This window comes from Coregonus clupeaformis, chromosome 13, assembly GCF_020615455.1.
Source record: "Coregonus clupeaformis isolate EN_2021a chromosome 13, ASM2061545v1, whole genome shotgun sequence".
NCBI classification, from domain to species: domain Eukaryota; kingdom Metazoa; phylum Chordata; class Actinopteri; order Salmoniformes; family Salmonidae; genus Coregonus; species Coregonus clupeaformis.
In genome coordinates, this window is record NC_059204.1 from 35,383,431 (window position 1) to 35,402,374 (window position 18,944).

At 42.0% G+C, this 18,944-nt stretch overlaps 1 protein-coding gene and 1 long non-coding RNA gene across 6 annotated transcripts in view; one reads left to right on the forward strand and one right to left on the reverse strand.

Annotated features, from left to right (window-relative positions):
- Positions 1–18,944, reverse strand: part of LOC121579933 (oligophrenin-1) — a 44,294-nt gene that overhangs the window by 6,823 nt on the left and 18,527 nt on the right. Inside the window, exons 16-24 of one of the 5 annotated variants that reach the window (XR_006002961.2) lie at positions 17,655–17,713; positions 15,080–15,185; positions 14,492–14,651; positions 13,824–13,974; positions 12,123–12,455; positions 11,703–11,853; positions 10,661–10,711; positions 7,213–7,322; positions 6,423–6,621 (exon numbers count right to left, since the gene is read on the reverse strand). Coding sequence is in view for 4 of the 5 variants with exons in the window: in XM_041894939.2 (XP_041750873.1) it covers positions 7,405–7,444; positions 10,661–10,711; positions 11,703–11,853; positions 12,123–12,455; positions 13,824–13,974; positions 14,492–14,651; positions 15,080–15,185; positions 17,655–17,713 (1,051 nt within the window). In the remaining variant the exon portion in view is untranslated. The other 4 variants (XM_045224345.1, XM_041894939.2, XM_041894938.2 and 1 more) reach the window with 4 other exon arrangements.
- The window catches only part of LOC121579934, a 29,143-nt gene continuing 11,869 nt past the window's right edge, over positions 1,671–18,944 (forward strand). The window contains exon 1 of the long non-coding RNA XR_006002963.1: positions 1,671–4,445. This is a non-coding gene — a long non-coding RNA (uncharacterized LOC121579934). The remainder of the gene's footprint in view (positions 4,446–18,944) is intronic.

Here is an 18,944-nt window from a genome sequence, read left to right on the forward strand (position 1 = left end):
TTAGATTCCGTCTCTCACAGTTGAAGTGTACCTATGATAGAAAGACCTCTACATGCTTTGTAAGTAGGAAAACCTGCAAAATCGGCAGTGTATCAAATACTTGGTCTCCCCACTGTACAATTTTCTATTCACATTAGAGACGGGAATGTCATGAGCTGAGAGAGGGTTCGGTTGACTCCAACCTCAGGGTCCTTAGACCCTGTGATCCAGGCGTTAGTGTCCTTATTCTGCTTCATCCAGGTAAGGGGAGCGTGATCTGTCATCAACACAAACTAGCGGCCCAGAACATAATATTTCAAGGACTCCAGAGCCCATTTGATTGCCAAACACTATTTTTCCACTGTTGCATATTTGGTTTCACAGGGAATCAACTTACGGCTAATTCACAGCACAGGATGTTCCTCTCCATCCACTTCCTGGGAGAGTACAGCTCCAATTCCAGTGTCCGATGCATCTGTCTGTACAATCAGAGGTTTCGAGAAATCCGGTGAATACAACACAGGGGCAAGTGCATAAGGCCGTTTTCAGTTTCTGAAATGCCTCTTCGGCCGCAGTGTTCCACTGTACCATGGCAGGTTTGGCCTTCCAGGTCAGGTCACACAGGGGTCCCGAAATGATTGCATAATCCTGGATGAAACGTCTGTAATAACCGGTTATTCCCAGGAAAGCCTGTTCTTATTCACTGGTCGAGGCCAATCCTGGATCGCAGCGACCTTCTTCTCATGTGGTTTGATCAACCCTCGCCCTATGGAATAGCCCAGATACTTTGCTTCAATCACCCCCAGCATGCATTTCCATTGGATTGGCCGTGAGGCCTGCTTGCTAAAGGGCGTCAAGGACCGCTGTTAATCGGATTAGGTGCTCCTCCCACGTGTGGCAGTGGATTATCACATCGTCCAGGTAGGCTGCAGTATAGGATTGATGTGGGCGCAGAATGTGGTCCATCAGCCTTTCAAACGAGGCGGGGGCTCCATGAAGCCCAAAGTGCAATCGCACATATTGGAACAGACCATCTGGAGTGGAGAATGCCGTCTTCTCACGAGCTGCAGGGGTCAGAGGAACCTCCCAATACTCCTTGGTTAGGTCAAGTGTACTGATGAACCGGGCATTTCCCAGTCTTTCAATCATCTCATCTATTCCTGGCATGGGATAAGCATCACATTCCGAAATGGCATTCAACTTACGGAAGTCATTACAGAACCGTACTGTACCGTCTGGTTTCGACACCAGGACTATCGGGCTGGACCACACACTGTGTGATTCTTCAATGACATCCAGCTCCAACATCTTCCCCACTTCTTGTTTTATTGCCGCTCTCTGGCATCCGGTAAGGTTTTTGATGGACCCTTATCCCCGGAGGCGTGATGATATCATGTTGGATGTGATGGGTGTGTCATGGAAAGGAAGAAAACACATCTTTATTTTCTATAACCAACTCATGTAACTCTTAGGTCTGGGACGGCGATACATCTCCAAGGGTAATCTCTTCCAGCAGGTTCTCGGAAGAAGAGGAAGTGGCCGAAAGTACTGAAGTCTATCTTTACCTCCCTTATGGTGAACATAAAAAACGGCAGCAGCTGGTCCCAGTTTCGCGCATCCCGCTCCATGGTCTGTCTGAGCATGGATTTCAGGGTTCTAGTGAATCTCTCGACTAGGCCGTCTGTCTGGGGGTGATATACAGACGTGCACAGTTGTTTGATTTGAAGTAATTTACATACATCTTTCATCACCTTGGACATGAACACTGTACCTTGGTCCGACAGGATCTCTTGGGGTAAACCTACCCTGGAAAACATATGTAGCAGCTCTCTAGCGATGTTCTTGCTGTTGGCTCTATGCAGGGGAATAGCCTCGGGATACCTGGTGGCATAATCCACTACGACCAGTATATGTTGAAAACCTTTTGCCGACCGTGGTATGGGTCCAATTAAATCCATAGCAATTCTATCGAATGGCGTGTCTATCACTGGCAATGGGATTAAGGGATTTCGTAAATCAGGGAGGGGTGAGGTTCTCTGACAGTCAGGACACCCCTGACAATAGCTTATCACATCCGCATATACCCCTGCCAGAAGAAGCGTTTTAACACCCGTTCTTGTGTTTTTTCTCTCCGTAAATGTCCTCCCAACAAGTGGCTATGGGCCAGGTTCAGCACTGTCCGCCGAAAAGGGGTTGGAACCAACAGCTGCTCCACTGTGACGTCATTGGACTTCGTCACCTGGTATAAGAGATTGTTTCTCATGGAAAAATGGGGAAAGGTGTGTACATGAGCATGATTTTCAGGTACACCTTCTATTACCTTGACATTCCGTCTGGCGTTCTGTAGTGTGGGGTCTTCCAGCTGAGCCGTACCAAACCTTCCCCTATACTGTGTTAACTTGGGAGGAAAAATCTCATTGGCATAAGAATTTCCAGGCCCCTCGCCCTGCGCTTCCTGTTCCTCCTCTTCCACCATTTCTGGCCCATTTATACCCACTGGATTTCCTGCCTCTTCGTCGTTTGCTCCACCATCTTCTCCCAGGAGAACTCGAGTGTCGGCTACGGGAGTCGGGCAGGTAAGTACCAAATTGATAATTTTCCTTTCATAGGTCAGGGAGTTCTTTGGTAGCGGTTTCTTTTCACTGGAAAATGTAAAATGGTACCTAGCATGCCCTATTACTGGCACAGCCAACTCCTTTGTCCGGTAGTCCTTTCCACAATTCTTGAAAATATGGACAGTCGCGACCCAGTAGCATGGGATATGGTAGGTTCTCAATCAACCCTAGGTTACCTCTGAACCGCCCTCTGGTGGTGTTAATCTCTACATCTGCGGTTGTATAAGTTTTGGTGTCCCCGTGTACACAGGTGATGTCCATGGTTGGAGCGGTAGTCCTCAGTGGCTGGGTTAATAGTGAAGGCATGATGAGGGAGACCATGCTCCCAGAGACTAGAAGAGCATCAACTCCTTTCCCTTGGACTGTACCCGACGGAGGTACGGTGGGTGGCGGTGGGCTTGGACATGGGTAGAAATGACATGGCAGTGGTGTAGATTAGAAATGTTGACCTGCATGAATTCCTCCTTCTTGGGACAGTTCCATGCGATGTGTCCTATTTCACCACAACGGTAGCACTCCTGGGGGTCGGTATCCACCCCTCTATTCCTCGTCTTTGCTTCAGCTTGGAAAACCGGGTACTGGCGCCCACGTTCCCCATCCGCTCTTTGGATTCTTGCTTTCCAAACCCGGGGAGTCTGCAGTTGAGATGTCTTTCTTCCTCCTCTTTGAGGCCTCCGTTTTCCTGGGTGGTTCTGTTTAGCTGACTGGGTTTGAGCAGTTCTTCCGTTGCTCGACATCTCTCAACGAGGTCCACCACTCCGTCCGCTATGGTGGGACTGCCCAGGCTGACAATCTTCTTTAACTCGTAAGGTAAGGCTCGGATGTAGTGGTCAATCACTATTCTTTCCACGATGTCCCCAGTACTGAGGGTTGCGGGCTCTAGCCATTTTTTTGCTAGGTGGACCAGATCAAACATCTGTGACCAGGGTGCCTTCTCGGGCTGATTTGTCCAAGTGTGGAACTGCTGTGCCCTCAAAGAGACAGTGACTCCCAACCGTGCTAATATTTAGTTATTCAGTGTGTCATAGTCATTGGCTTCCGTTGCTTCCAGATCAGACCACACCTGTTGTGCGTCCCCACAAAGAAATGGAGCCAGTATTCCTGCCCATTTTATCTGTGACCATGCCTCTCGTTCTGCCGTGCGCATAAATGTCTTGAGGAAAGCCTCAACGTCATCATCCGGCTTCATTTTCTGCAGATACCGAGTGGCCACAATGGGTAGACCAGCGGTCTGTTGAGCCATTTTCACAGCAGTGATTTCAGCAGTTATCTTTCGCCAGTCCATATTCATCTGCAGTTGACACTTCCTTTGTTCCTCCAATAACAAGTGATTGGTTTCCGCTTGCTGCCGATTGGCTTCTTGTTGCAGGTTATTGGAAGTGACTAATTGCTTCAACAGATCTTCCATGGTTGTCTATCCTTAAACAACCCCCCCAAAAAATTGGTGTGGCTGTATGTGTATCCTCACTACCTTGCCCGCATTCTCTACCAATGTGGCGGTTTCGGCACCAAGATCTTTGTAAGGCAGGGTTTACACATACAAACACATGCCACCAGTCCAGGTGAAGGGTTCAACCGGTTTATTACTGTCATGTTTTGGCAGCGTTCCTGACATACCAATCTCAAAACAGACAGAGTAAACACTTCATCACCAGTGGACGGTCCTCCAATCTTGGTCTTTGAAACTGCTACAATATCATAAGGAAAGACATGCACAAGTAATATAATATCAATAAATCAAGAACTTTATTGAAATAACTTTATTGAGGGGAATACATTGTCTCACTCAAGCCTAAAAAACTAAGTGCAAGTTACATCGAAATTGGAATTACAAAATATGATAAGAATACAGTGGGGAAAAACAGTATTTAGTCAGCCACCAATTGTGCAAGTTCTCCCACTTCAAAAGATGAGAGAGGCCTGTAATTTTCATCATAGGTACACGTCAACTATGACAGACAAATTGAGATTTTTTTTCTCCAGAAAATCACATTGTAGGATTTTTAATACATTTATTTGCACATTATGGGGGAAAATAAGTATTTGGTCACCTACAAACAAGCAAGATTTCTGGCTCTCACAGAACTGTAACTTCTTCTTTAAGAGGCTCCTCTGTCCTCCACTCGTTACCTGTATTAACGGCACCTGTTTGAACTTGTTATCAGTATAAAAGACACCTGTCCACAACCTCAAACAGTCACACTCCAAACTCCACTATGGCCAAGACCAAAGAGCTGTCAAAGGACACCAGAAACAAAATTGTAGACCTACACCAGGCTGGGAAGACTGAATCTGCAATAGGTAAGCAGCTTGGTTTGAAGAAATCAACTGTGGGAGCAATTATTAGGAAATGGAAGACATACAAGACCACTGATAATCTCCCTCGATCTGGGGCTCCACACAAGATCTCACCCCGTGGGGTCAAAATGATCACAAGAACGGTGAGCAAAAATCCCAGAACCACACGGGGGGACCTAGTGAATGACCTGCAGAGAGCTGGGACCAAAGTAACAAAGCCTACCATCAGTAACACACTACGCCGCCAGGGACTCAAATCCTGCAGTGCCAGACGTGTCCCCCTGCTTAAGCCAGTACATGTCCAGGCCCGTCTGAAGTTTGCTAGAGTGCATTTGGATGATCCAGAAGAGGATTGGGAGAATGTCATATGGTCAGATGAAACCAAAATATAACTTTTTGGTAAAAACTCAACTACGTCGTGTTTGGAGGACAAAGAATGCTGAGTTGAATCCAAAGAACACCATACCTACTGTGAAGCATGGGGGTGGAAACATCATGCTTTGGGGCTGTTTTTCTGCAAAGGGACCAGGACGACTGATCCGTGTAAAGGAAAGAATGAATGGGGCCATGTATCGTGAGATTTTGAGTGAAAACCTCCTTCCATCAGCAAGGGCATTGAAGGTGAAACGTGGCTGGGTCTTTCAGCATGACAATGATCCCAAAAACACCGCCCGGGCAACGAAGGAGTGGCTTCGTAAGAAGCATTTCAAGGTCCTGGAGTGGCCTAGCCAGTCTCCAGATCTCAACCCCATAGAAAATCTTTGGAGGGAGTTGAAAGTCTGTGTTGCCCAGCGACAGCCCCAAAACATCACTGCTCTAGAGGAGAGCTGCATGGAGGAATGGGCCAAAATACCAGCAACAGTGTGTGAAAACCTTGTGAAGACTTACAGAAAACGTTTGACCTGTGTCATTGCCAACAAAGGGTGTATAACAAAGTATTGAGAAACTTTTGTTATTGACCAAATACTTATTTTCCACCATAATTTGCAAATAAATTCATTAAAAATCCTACAATGTGATTTTCTGGATTTTTTTTCCTAATTTTGTCTGTCATAGTTGACGTGTACCTATGATGAAAATTACAGGCCTCTCTCTTCTTTTTAAGTGGGAGAACGTGCACAATTGGTGGCTGACTAAATACTTTTTTCCCCCACTGTAATAACAATAATTGGCTTTTACAACATCAATTTTTTCTGTACATACATTCCATTACGCCTATTGCCTAATACATAAAGAGTCAGAATGGGAACAAATTAAAAGCATGCAAGAGGTGAAATGATCAGTGACAATCTGAGCTACTGGGTGAAGACTAGGAGTCACTTTACTAGTGCCTATGTCTGCAATGAGTCACACTCAATGGAGTACCACAACCTAAAATAATTTTGGTACTCTACAATGCATAACTGCTTGCCCTCGCATTCTGGTGCAACAAAAACAAACCACGCCATATCCTCCTTTCCATCTTTCCTATAACAAAGCCAACAATTTCTAGAGGAGTCCTCTAGTACATTGAAGTACACCTAGGCTCACCTAGACTGTGAGGGTGAGGGTGTGAATGTGGGTGTGATTGTCCCTTTGCCCGGTCTGCAGCCTCAGCAGCATGTTGTCCAGTCTCTCCAGCCCCTGTCTGTCTTTGACACCATCTATTGACTGCCTGGTGCACAGGTGACATGTCTACAGTGTCGTCCTCCCCACAAAGGTCAGAGAGCTGACAGTCCACCACAGTCTCCTACAGAGAGAGAGAGAATTTTAAAAACATAGACCTAATATACAGTATACATAGACCTAACAGTACATAACAAGGAAACATCATTGACATTTACCAGCTAGACCAGGAGGATTTAGTTACCAAGCTGACTACCAGCCTGAGCTTTCAAAAGTCATAGCTATTAGCTAGCTATCATCATAAGGGTTAGGTTTCAGGCTTAGGCTACATTCATTCTTGCTATCAACAGCCAGCAGGCTTACTATTTTTAGGAATCATATCACAGATAAACAGACACCTAATCAGATATTTAGCTATGTAGCTAGTTATCTAGCTAGCTAATAATTATATGGGTATCATACATTTTACTGGAAAAATAGCAATTCTGCAGCAGCCCTTTCTTGTGGCTGTCTGAATCAGACACTAGCCAGTTAATTTTAGCTCTTAGCTAATACTAATAACAAATGCTTTTCAAATTGTCAATATGAGCGTTTTGGCGTTTTGGCTGTTATCAAAAGTTAATTTCATATACTCATCTTATCAATCAGGGAAAAAAATACTCTAAAATGTAAATATTATAATTACCAACATAAAAACGAATTGTATACAGTTTACCTTTATATTTTTGTCCTGATCTCAGTGACAAAGCTGTCAACGTTGTGAGAAATCTTTCAGGTCCAGTGGAGGTGAGGCACCTCCTGGTGGCAGCATTCACTTTCAGTCCCCTACCAAAACTCACAATTTGCTCAATCCTGCCAATGATGCACGCATTGGCTTCAGTCGTTACTATGGCAATTCAAGATGGCGCTACCCATACCTCAAAAAAACAATGTTCAATTTCCATATCCTAAAAATAGAGATGTTTCTATGTTAAATGCACGTTTAGTATTAGCGGGTGGAATCTCTTTGCTTAGCTTTACTTCCTAATGTGTTTCCATTCCCATTTAAAGGGTTTATTTTCTTGTCTCTACACTTATTACATTTTAGCTTCAAGGCAAAAGCACAATTAGCCTACTGCTAGCTAAAGATAACAAAATCTCTTCACCAAGTAACGCTAGCCTATCAAAAATGAACGATTACCCCTCTAATACAAATATAAAAGTAAAGTAGGCCTACCTTACAACATTACAACAAACCATGCTTAATTTTTATAAATATCATGCAAATCATTAGGCTTCATGTGGCAAAAGCAAATTGCGACTGAAAACATGGGTATAATTCACCGGGGAGTTGAGATGTTGAGCTGTTTTATATGGAAGCCCAATCCCGCCACTCAAAAATAAAGGTTATGTTTCTTCATTTTTACCATTGTGTTGCGATTTCCATCTATCCCGCTGCAGAGTTCAGCACGGTAAACGTGTGGCGAGCAGGCATTTGCCCCAGCACTTTTGACTTGGTTGAATAAAAAATATTGACACAAAAGCATTGAAAAGAGGGTCAAAGCACTGTTGTTTAGACTGAATCGCCTCATGATTTGTTTGACAGGATTTTAATGTTTTCATCCTCCCTAGGGCCAGGGGTTTTGCAAGGACTTAAAAAAAAAAACATATGACCTGATAGAAAACTCTGTTCCCATCACAGCTGATTTATTACTGTCATACTTTGAGTTTTACCTGGTTACAATTTCCCCCCCACCACTCTGGGACCTGTGGTGCCACCTTTGAAATCACCACACAATGTTACAAATGAAAAAACATTATATTCGTATGACCTATTTCAAAATGTAGACTTACGCAGTTTTACTTGCGTATTTCAACATTTTGACATACATATCTAAACATTTTGAGGTAGTGCTCGAGACGTGATAATTTCGCAGCAGTATGGTCTCTCAAGAATCGATACCTCTCGAGAACCTCTAGAAAACGTCCCTTTGCTATCGTCAATGTAAAAATGGTCTAAGAGGACTATATATTTTGAAAGATGAGACGTTGACGATTATAAATACTGCTTTGATGTCATACGAGCAAGTCAAACACCGGTGAGACTAAATATGCACTTCACATTTTCATATCATAAAACTCATGCCATATATATACAGTGTCGACGTTTATGATCACTGTGTTTGATGTACAGTTACTCTGAGCTACAGAGGACATGTGGTCCTCTGTAGCTCAGCTGGTAGAGCACGGCGCTTGTAACGCCAAGGTAGTGGGTTCGATCCCCGGGACCACCCATACACAAAAATGTATGCACGCACGACTGTAAGTCGCTTTGGATAAAAGCGTCTGCTAAATGGCATATTATATTATTATTATATATACCCTGGGTTATTCTGAACAGAATGATGTTTGTCTACTGTGAAGAAAATGTACCGCGGCACACGCACCTGAATGCACTCAAGACTCCTTTCTATGCGCACCAAAATTACGTTTTGTTTCTCTGAATTGCATTGTGAAAGCCTAACACTGTAATATCGTATTTTATAACTTTGGATTGCGTAAACAACAACAGTAATTGTGTGATGGCAGGGATGCAGGGTTGTGTTCCAAACAAAACTACTACAAGTGTGCTTGCTCTAGTTCCTCAACGGCATGGCTAGGAGAGCTCAAAACAGCACCTTATAGTTGAAGACTGTTCTTTGAGCCATACAAGTAGATTGATTTTACTTAGGAAATGTGCACACTTTGGAGAGGTGTGTGGCCATTTGGAGACACCAGTTAGTCCTCTCACTCAAACCCTTGTAATTATTTTGTCTTATGTTGCACCTACAACACATTTTCCAGGAATATTCTTATCATGTTCCTGAATGTATCCAAATTATTTTCAGATTTCATTATAAACAAATACGTCGAAATATACAGTAAATGTAAAATGCACATAAAATCAACAGTGTAATGTTTGGATTCAGCCTTTTGTCAGGTGAACTGTTGTGTCCTCACCTTTGGTCTGATAATTTCCCCATAATCTCCAGTGTTCCCTTTCAATTGCTACCATGGTTATGCATTTCATATATTTATTCTGTAAGAAACATTTTAATTTAGGCCAATTCCCACGGGTCTAAACGGTTAAGGGGAGGGTAGGCTATGCTTGGTTTTGTATCAAATTAAACAAAATGGGCAGAAAACAATTGTTTTTTTATGTTTCTAAATACGAGATTCACCGGCACAAAAGGCACGCTCCATGGGCAATGTGTTTCATGGCTTGATAGGCTGTGCTTCTGCTCTCAAAAGCCAATGCCATTACTAACTGCGATACCGTTAACACCTGCTTTTGGTGGGTCTTAAAACATCCCGTTAGCGCTGCATGAAATTGTCACTTTTGACCTTGTTTTTAAGGACACACCTCAAATATGGTGGTCCTCTGTAGCTCAGCTGGTAGAGCACGGCGCTTGTAACGCCAAGGTAGTGGGTTCGATCCCCGGGACCACCCATACACAAAAAAATAATAATGTATGCACGCATGACTAAGTCGCTTTGGATAAAAGCGTCTGCTAAATGGCATATTATTATTATTATAAATAATGCCACCACTTCCACCTCAGCGCAAGCGAGCTGATGTTAGACTGGTAAATTGCCGAACCTGGTGTAAGGGGTGGAAAATGCCAGTGTGTTTGACACTTAGCCGCCTCAGCGCCAGCCGAAAATAGAGCCCAATCATGAGCTCAATCACTTGTTAAAGCTTGTTAGTGAGAAAACCATGTAGGTCTGTGGCAGTTAAAGTTGGGGGCTTATCACTTTAGTCATACAAGCATGGACATAGTTTTATGGCCAAGTATGGATTATTTTCAACATTCATTTGAGATAATTCAAGACAGCCTCTCAGCTCCAATTTAATTATAAATGGTCAAACAAGCTGAGACCAGGGACAGTGACTACTACATTTTTAAGAGCAAGATACTTTCAATAGTTAATCTTTAAAGTGAACTCATCAATTAATTTCTCAGCCATCAGCATGAAGCATTATGTTTAAACAACTTGGCTTTGCAGCATGTTGAGGCCTTGCCAACCGTGGCTGTAGCTACTGCCATCTTGTCATGTAACATGCATATCTTGCGGATTTCCTCTACATAAGGATTTCATGGAGCAAAGGGGCATGTAGAGATAGAGTTTTGTTTCAAACCTACCTTCCAAATTGCCTTGAAGCATTCTCAAAAAACTTGGCTTTGGAAGCAACGCTGGAGAAAGAGAAAGACAGATGAATCCCAGATGATCCCTGAGACATGTTGGGTTTACAGCATACCAAACACTGCTAGAGTACAATGACAAACATTATGGGCAACATTTTCTACCCACTAAACAGCCCTGGCAATGGGAAAATGACATGTTACTTAGAATAAGATGTTACAAAATAACTGTAGTATTTGAAATAGATAGGAGGGCACCTAATACAAAATGAGTTTGGAATACTACAGCTTGTGATCTCATTACCTACATCTGTTGTGCACACTGTTTACTTGAGATCCACATAAATTATTGCCACAATCTGATGGACATTGTAAAAGAGAGCTTTTGAGATGCATCACAGTGCAAGTATTATGAGTAACACAGTTTTTCTTTTGTGTATTTTAGCAGTGTTTAGTAGGCAGAACATATCACCCTAAATCTATTATGGCATTGCACGGCATACCCCTTGTAAAACAACAGGGGCAGGCATGAACAGAGTACAAGAAGGGTCATTGGTGAGTAGCAAATTATAGGTTATTTTGTCACTACAATGTGATATCAAATGGGACACTGAAGCTGAAATCATAGTGGGGAGTTTCTGAACAGACTAGTGAATAATGTACAATAAAAGAGTGAAATCTTTGTCCTAAGAAAATAAACTGACTAAGACTTCATGTACACTCTGACTATATAATGCTTCCAACTCAACTCCAAAACAGAATAACAAATGTTTGGAGATGAGTAAACCAGACAGTTAGACAATGTGGGCAAAAAATTAAGCCAATTGAATTAGTCTGGTATGGAGGGTTCATTAGGAAAAGGGGATCCAACTTCTTGTGATATTTCAACTTGACAGGGGAAACCGTAAATTTAACAAGGACTGGAGGAAGACCAAAAGGAAACTCATGGCTAACACAGTATTTTGTGATTGTTCTCTTGATTACAATTTTAATCAGTCTGGATGGAGTGTCTATGTCCGGCTGAGTTCTAAGATCTACTCACTACGACACTGGGGTGTCCTCGCTGGGGGCTGCAGTGGGGCTCTTATGGGGTGCAGGGTATCGGCTAGGCGGGTCAGGGGGTCTGGTTGGAGGTCTGCAGATGGCAGGCTTCTCAGCCGGAGACCTCGTTTTGATCACGCCGTCACTTTCTGCTGCAATGTAAGGAAGGAAAACCTTAGGTAAACTGTCATGAAATGTAGATTCAAATTAAAAAATCTAACACAACCAAGAGCTAACACAATGTATGAAAATCCACTTTCCAATTTCTCTTCTCATTGCACATGATAATATGGCATCAATATCACAGACCAGCTAAGTACTGTACTGCTGCAATGTGGTTAAGCGGCATATAAAATAGTATAGAATTCATAGTGTGTTTGTGTTGTGAGATGATATAGTAGGCTACAGGTTGTTCTGCTACCTTCTCTGATGACTGCAACACTTCGAGGAGTTGGTCTCCTGCCTTGGAAGGACTGCGCTCGCTTTACAGTGACTCCTGTCTCTCCATTGGCTGTTGCTGCTGTATCTGGCCTCTGACTTCCGCCCTGTAGCTTAGCGACCAGTTTGGCAACGTCAGAGTCTGAGTGTCTGTCCTGGCGGGTTGATGGCTTGGGCAGGAGGGCCTTACTCTGAGGAGGGTCCCTATGGAGCCGTGGAGGGGCGGTAATGGGTTTGGTCCTCTGGATAGGTGTGGGGCTCGTTGGGGTGTCCCCGCCAAAATTCACCCCCTCTGGTCTGCTGCCATTCTGCTCATCTATGTGACACAAACACAGGTTAAAAACAGAGTTCAATCGAAATACAAATAAAGTTCAACACATTTTCAGCATAAGCATATTCCTGAACTACCTTCTTGTGGTTGGGTTTAGTGGTTAAAGAATATGCAGGTAATTCCCCACATAGTCGTAATGCAGAGGTTAATGCTTTAGAACTGATTTTGAACTTGATATGATCATTACTTCTCCTGAGCTCCTACCTATCACATGTAGAATACTTCTACTTACAGAATGTTATGTCTATACATGTGGTATGTGTGATCTAACCATGTTTTACCTATTAAAAATGAATAATTAAAGCTAATAAAAACAAATGAACCACACAAACCAAGATATATTATTTTAATTAGTACTTTCATTCATTCATGCATTCTGAGTATTATAAAAGCAATGTCTAAATGTGGGCATTTGGACGGATTCATTAACTAATGGAAAAAACAAAGCCTTTATAGTTAAATAAAAAGTACATTTGTGGATTAATAGTCTGTGATCCAGAGAAAAATACGTTTTTAGGAAAGAGGATTGCGTATAACAATTATCTATTACTTTAGGAGATTAAAAAGTAAACAGACGACTTCGGCGTACTCTTTGTCTCATCTAGATTCATGCTGTTGGCCAGGTTTCCAGTGGTACATGCACTATTCAAATGCTGGATTCAGACAGGTGGTAGTTAATTGTCATGCAAAGCAGAGCTGGTTATTTGGTAACTCCAAGCAGGAACTCAGAGAAGAGCACTAAATAAAATACCACACAATGAGGGGAGGACAAGCTGCAAGTGTTCCACATCTATCCATGCCACAGTAAATGAAAGGACTGACTCACACACAGACATTTAACGCAAAGTTACAAGAGGTATAAATTACATGATTTAGCCTGAAGCAAAAACTTCCATTCAGTGAGCACACAAGACCTCCTACTGCCTCTCTAAGTGCAGTTAGGAAGAGGTTGGAGTAAGCAAACATCTAGATATGGCATGCAAATTTTTTTTGACGTTTATTGCTTCCAATTCAACCAAATTGGTTTAAAATGGCTTGATAAAAGAACACACCTTTCCCTCAAAGAAGGGCATGCAATTCATGTAAAGACCAAACATTTAGAAAGAAAAGTAAAAGTACATTCTGTATTCTGTGCTATCAATTCACAAGTGCTTAAGATTCCCACATCATTCTCTCAGTAATACAGTGTCCAGAATAAACATCAGCCACCTACTGTATAAATCACCTTACACATACCAAGTGAACAATGTAATAATCTTAATATAATCTGCATTTGCAGGACAAGGGATGATAATGATAATAATGGTTATGGTGATGATGATCATGATGATTAAAGCAGAGGTAAATAATTACTCTCAGTGTTCTGGACCTGGCCATAATTAACTGCTAGGTAGACGCGGGCCGGACGCTTGGAGATGGTGATTGGTTGCCGTTTCCTTGGGGTGAACCTTGGAGGAGGCATTGGTGGGGCTGTGGAACTCTTCTCTGGTGCACTGCAGAATATCTGTAATCACAGCAGCTCGTCCAAAAGGACTTACATTTAATATACATTACATTATACTTGAGAATACGCATTAGTACCTAGATCAGTGGTTCCCAAACTGTGCACCTTGTGCATTCTACTATTCCAACTTTCAAGAGTAAGTTGAAAGCCCGACTCAGGCTTTCAACATACTCTTGAAAGTTGTAATAGTAAAATACACAAGGTGCAATTACGTAATTGGGTAGTACATCAGCAGTTTTACTCTTGTCATGCCAGTCATTGCAGACCTTAGAGAGCCATTTATAACTTGTCAGAAATGTCCAGATCAAGTAACCCATGTCAGTTAACATGTTTTAGCTAGGTTGTTCCCCAATGATGGAAGGGGGGACCCCCCGAGTGGAAAAGTTTGAGATTCACTGATCGAGAATGAACCATGGCCTACTTGAATGTGTATGATGCCACAGTACATCAAATAACAATCACTTGACTCTTAAGCTCTTTGCAAGGGAGGAGCGGTAACTGAATCTTTCAAATTCACCTTGGTGTAGTCCTCAATGAGAATCTCAACAACAATGTTCTGGAACTTTATATCCAACATGGCTGCCACAGTCTCCTCTTCTGCCCTCATCAGGGTGGGGCCGAAGATCACGCCCATGTTGGAGGGAGTCATCAGGTTGTCCCCACTGTTACCGCAGACACTGTCAATAGGAATCCAGATGGGTTTGTAAACAACATGACTCTAAAGTCATGTCCAATAGGAACAAACGCCTATCTAATAGTGAACAACTTAATGCCAGTTAATGTCAATTTATAATTGCACATCTATCATAAATTAATAAACAGGATATTGATGATATTGGAGGATTGGACAGGTATTTCCCAATTTAAATGTACATTACATTTGCACTATACATAGATCCAAGTGTCTCAGTCCGATACTGTAACCATCTGAACAGATGCCAGTTAATCCCTTCACTGAGCCCATGGGCAACACAACACCACAGATATGCAATTAAACCACAATAAAAGGCCTAAATAAGAATAACCCTTGCAACTGCATCAGTTAGGAGACAAGGCACAGAGGCTGCAGCACAACAGCGGCATATCATATCAGGTTAGCTCTTACTTGACCAGGTGTTGGATCAGTAGGCTTAGCATTTCTCGATTCTTCTCTGGGAGTTTGTACGTCAGGCAGTGGATTGCACCCAGTCGATCAGCTAGATTATCAGATTCTAAGAGATGAGAAATACTATATACATGAGCAATAATTTATATATTATCCTCAATTGAGATTGACCTAAACATCACTGCTTTAAGGACATTTATTTGTTGCCGATTTTACACAATCCATTATGTACAGTTGAAGTCAGAAGTTTACATACACTTAGGTTGGAGTCATTAAAACTCGTTTTTCAACCACTCCACAAAATTCTTGTTAACAAACTATAGTTTTGGCAAGTCGGTTAGGACATCTACTTTGTGCATGACACGAGTAATTTTTCCAACAATTGTTTACAGACAGATTATTTCACTTATAATTCACTGTATCACAATTCCAGTGGGTCAAAAGTTTACATACACTAAGTTGACTGTGCCTTTAAACAGCTTGGAAAATTCCAGAAAATGATGTTATGGCTTTAGAAGCTTCTGATAGGCTAATTGACATCATTTGAGTCAATTGGAGGTGTACCTGTAGATGTATTTCAAGGCCTACCTTCAAACTCAGTGCCTCTTTGCTTGACATCATAGGAAAACCAAAAGAAAGACCTCAGAAAAATTTTTGTAGACCTCCACAAGTCTGGTTCATCCTCGGGAGCAATTTCCAAACGCCTGAAGGTACAACGTTCATCTGTACAAACAATAGTACGCAAGTATAAACACCATGGGACCACGCAGCCGTCATACCGCTCAGGAAGGAGACGCGTTCTGTTTCCTAGAGATTAACGTACTTTGGTGCGAAAAGTGCAAATCAATCCCAGAACAACAGCAAAGGACCTTGTGAAGATGCTGGAGGAAACAGGTACAAAAGTATCTATAGCCACAGTAAAACCAGTCCTATATCGACATAACCTGAAAGGCCGCTCAGCAAGGAAGAAGCCACTGCTCCAAAACCGCCATAAAAAAGCCAGACTACAGTTTGCAACTGCACATGGGGACAAAGATCATACTTTTTGGAGAAATGTCCTCTGGTCTGATGAAACAAAAATAGAACTGTTTGGCCATAATGACCATCGTTATGTTTGGAGGAAAAAGGGGGACGCTTGCAAGCCGAAGAACACCATCCCAACCGTGAAGCACAGGGGTGGCAGCATCATGCTGTGGGGGTGCTTTGCTGCAGGAGGGACTGGTGCACTTCACAAAATAGATGGCATCATGAGGAAGGACAATTATGTGGATATATTGAAGCAACATCTCAAGACATCAGTCAGGAAGTTAAAGCTTGGTTGCAAATGGGTCTTCCAAATGGACAATGACCCCAAGCATACTTCCAAAGTTGTGGCAAAATGGCTTAAGGACAACAAAGTCAAGGTATTGGAGTGGCCATCACAAAACCCTGACCTCAATCCTATAGAAAATGTGTGGGCAGAACTGAAAAAGCGTGTGTGAGCAAGGAGGCCTACGAACCTGACTCAGTTACACCAGCTCTGTCAGGAAGAATGAGCCAGAATTCACCCAACTTATTGTGGGAAGCTTGTGGAAGGCTACCTGAAACATTTGACCCAAGTTAAACAATTTAAAGGCAATGCTACCAAATACTAATTGAGTGTATGTAAACTTCTGACCCACTGGGAATGTGATGAAAGAAATAAAAGCTTAAATAAATCACTCTCTACTATTATTATGACATTTCACATTCTTAAAATAAAATGGTGATCCTAACTGACCTAAAACAGGGAATTCTTACTAGGATTAAATGTCAGGAATTGTGAAAAACTGAGTTTAAATGTATTTGGCTAAGGTGTATGTAAACTTCCGACTTCAACTGTATATATGGAGTTTTAATTAAACATGCATAGACATTGTGCATGAGAAAGTAAATCAGCAAAGCCTAATCCTCATCCCAGTCAAAACATTTTAGGGGTCCAGCTCCACACAGCTGCATTGTGGTGTAATGTGAAACAAGGACCTCATGCAGTTGAACAATAGGGCTCCTGGGGCATGGGAGTTTATCTCAGTTAAGAGGATTAGAGCTGGTGTACAACATTAGAGCGTGTGTACTTTTTTTCTTCCCTTTTATAGCTGTAACCCAGCCTGTTGAACTTGAGAATGAACTCAATCTGATGGAGAACAAATGCACAATGAATTAACTCTATGGAGAGCATTTGGCAAACATATGACAAGATGTGGAAGTAAACAACCTGTTGCTCAGCTCCCAAAACCAACCTTTAAAATGTAATGACTTGTACGATACAAATGTACAGTAGTGTCAGACAAAATGTGTCCTACAAAAACATGCCCTCACATGAGAAGGAAATGTACGTTTTATGTGCAATGAGACTATGCTAAAGATCTATAAATCTGACGTCTGACCTACTTTACATGTTACAGAAGTCCATCAGTTTAGGGAACTGGGGCAGTTTCTTTTTAAATGTGTATGCCATATGCAAATAAGATATGATCTGATCTTGAAGTGGGTTTCAGTAATTGTTTCTCCAATTCATTGTTGTTTTTACGTCAGTAAGTGTGAAAACACGTCTTACTTGCTGCTAAGATGAGGTCCCTGTTGAGACCGTAGGTCATCAAAGGCTCTGTTAGGCTCCTGTGGATGAACACACGCGATCAGGTAAATAAGTACAGTACAAATACTCCAACACTCACATCATACCCTAAAACACCCTTTTTAACCTCTTAAGGATCGGACCCTTTTTTTTCAATTTTCGCCTAAAATGACATACCCAAATCTAACTGCCTGTAGCTCAGGACCTGCAAGGATATGCATATTATTGATACCATTTGAAAGGAAACACTTGGAAGTTTGTGGAAATGTGAAATTAATGTAGGAGAATAACACATTAGATCTGGTAAAAGATAATACAAACAAAAAAACATGCATTTTATTTTATCATCTTTGAAATGCAAGAGAAAGGCAGTAGTCCCCTGTAGCTCAGTTGGTAGAGCATGGCGCTTGCAATGCCAGGGTTGTGGGTTTGTTTCCCACAGGGGGCCAGTATGAAAATGTATGCACTCACTAACTGTAAGTCGCTCTGGATAAGAGCGTCTGCTAAATGACTAAAATGTAAAAATGTGTAAAAAGGACACAATATAATATTGCAGTTTAGGTGCAATTTAGATAGCAGTGTATGTGCAAAGTTTCAGATTAATCCAGTGAAGCATTGCAATACTGGACTATTTTGTTTCAAGTCTTCCCAAATATGCCAAATTGGTCAATTGATACATTTTCAAGTACATAACTATAGAGAACATACAAAAATGATATGGTAATACAAAATGTAAGTTTACACACTCCCAGGAATGTCATACATGATGGATCATTAGCTTATACACTAACTTTCACACATCTAGATGGCCGGGCGGGGTGGGTGTGGAGCCAGAGACAGCAGGGGTTCAAACTGTAGAACCCAGTTCCTATATTTGAATATAAAAATTCATTTTATCAAACAAAACTATGCTACATTTTAACTCTAGGACCCTCAGGATGACAAATCAGAGCAAGATTACTGAATGTAAGTACATTATTTACCTTCAGAGGTAAATGTATCAAACCAGTTGCCGTGATATTTTTTGTTGTTGTTGTGCACTCTCCTCAAACAATAGCATGTTTTTTTTCACTGTAATAGCTACTGTAAATTGGACAGTGCAGTTAGATTAACAATAATTTAAGCTTTCTGCCCATATAAGACATGTCTATGTCCTGGAAAGTTTGCTGTTACTTACAACAGTCATGCTAATCACATTAGCGCACGTTAGCTCAACCGTCCCGTATACGGGACACCGATCCCGTAGAGGTTAACGACTGCTACTAATTTGTT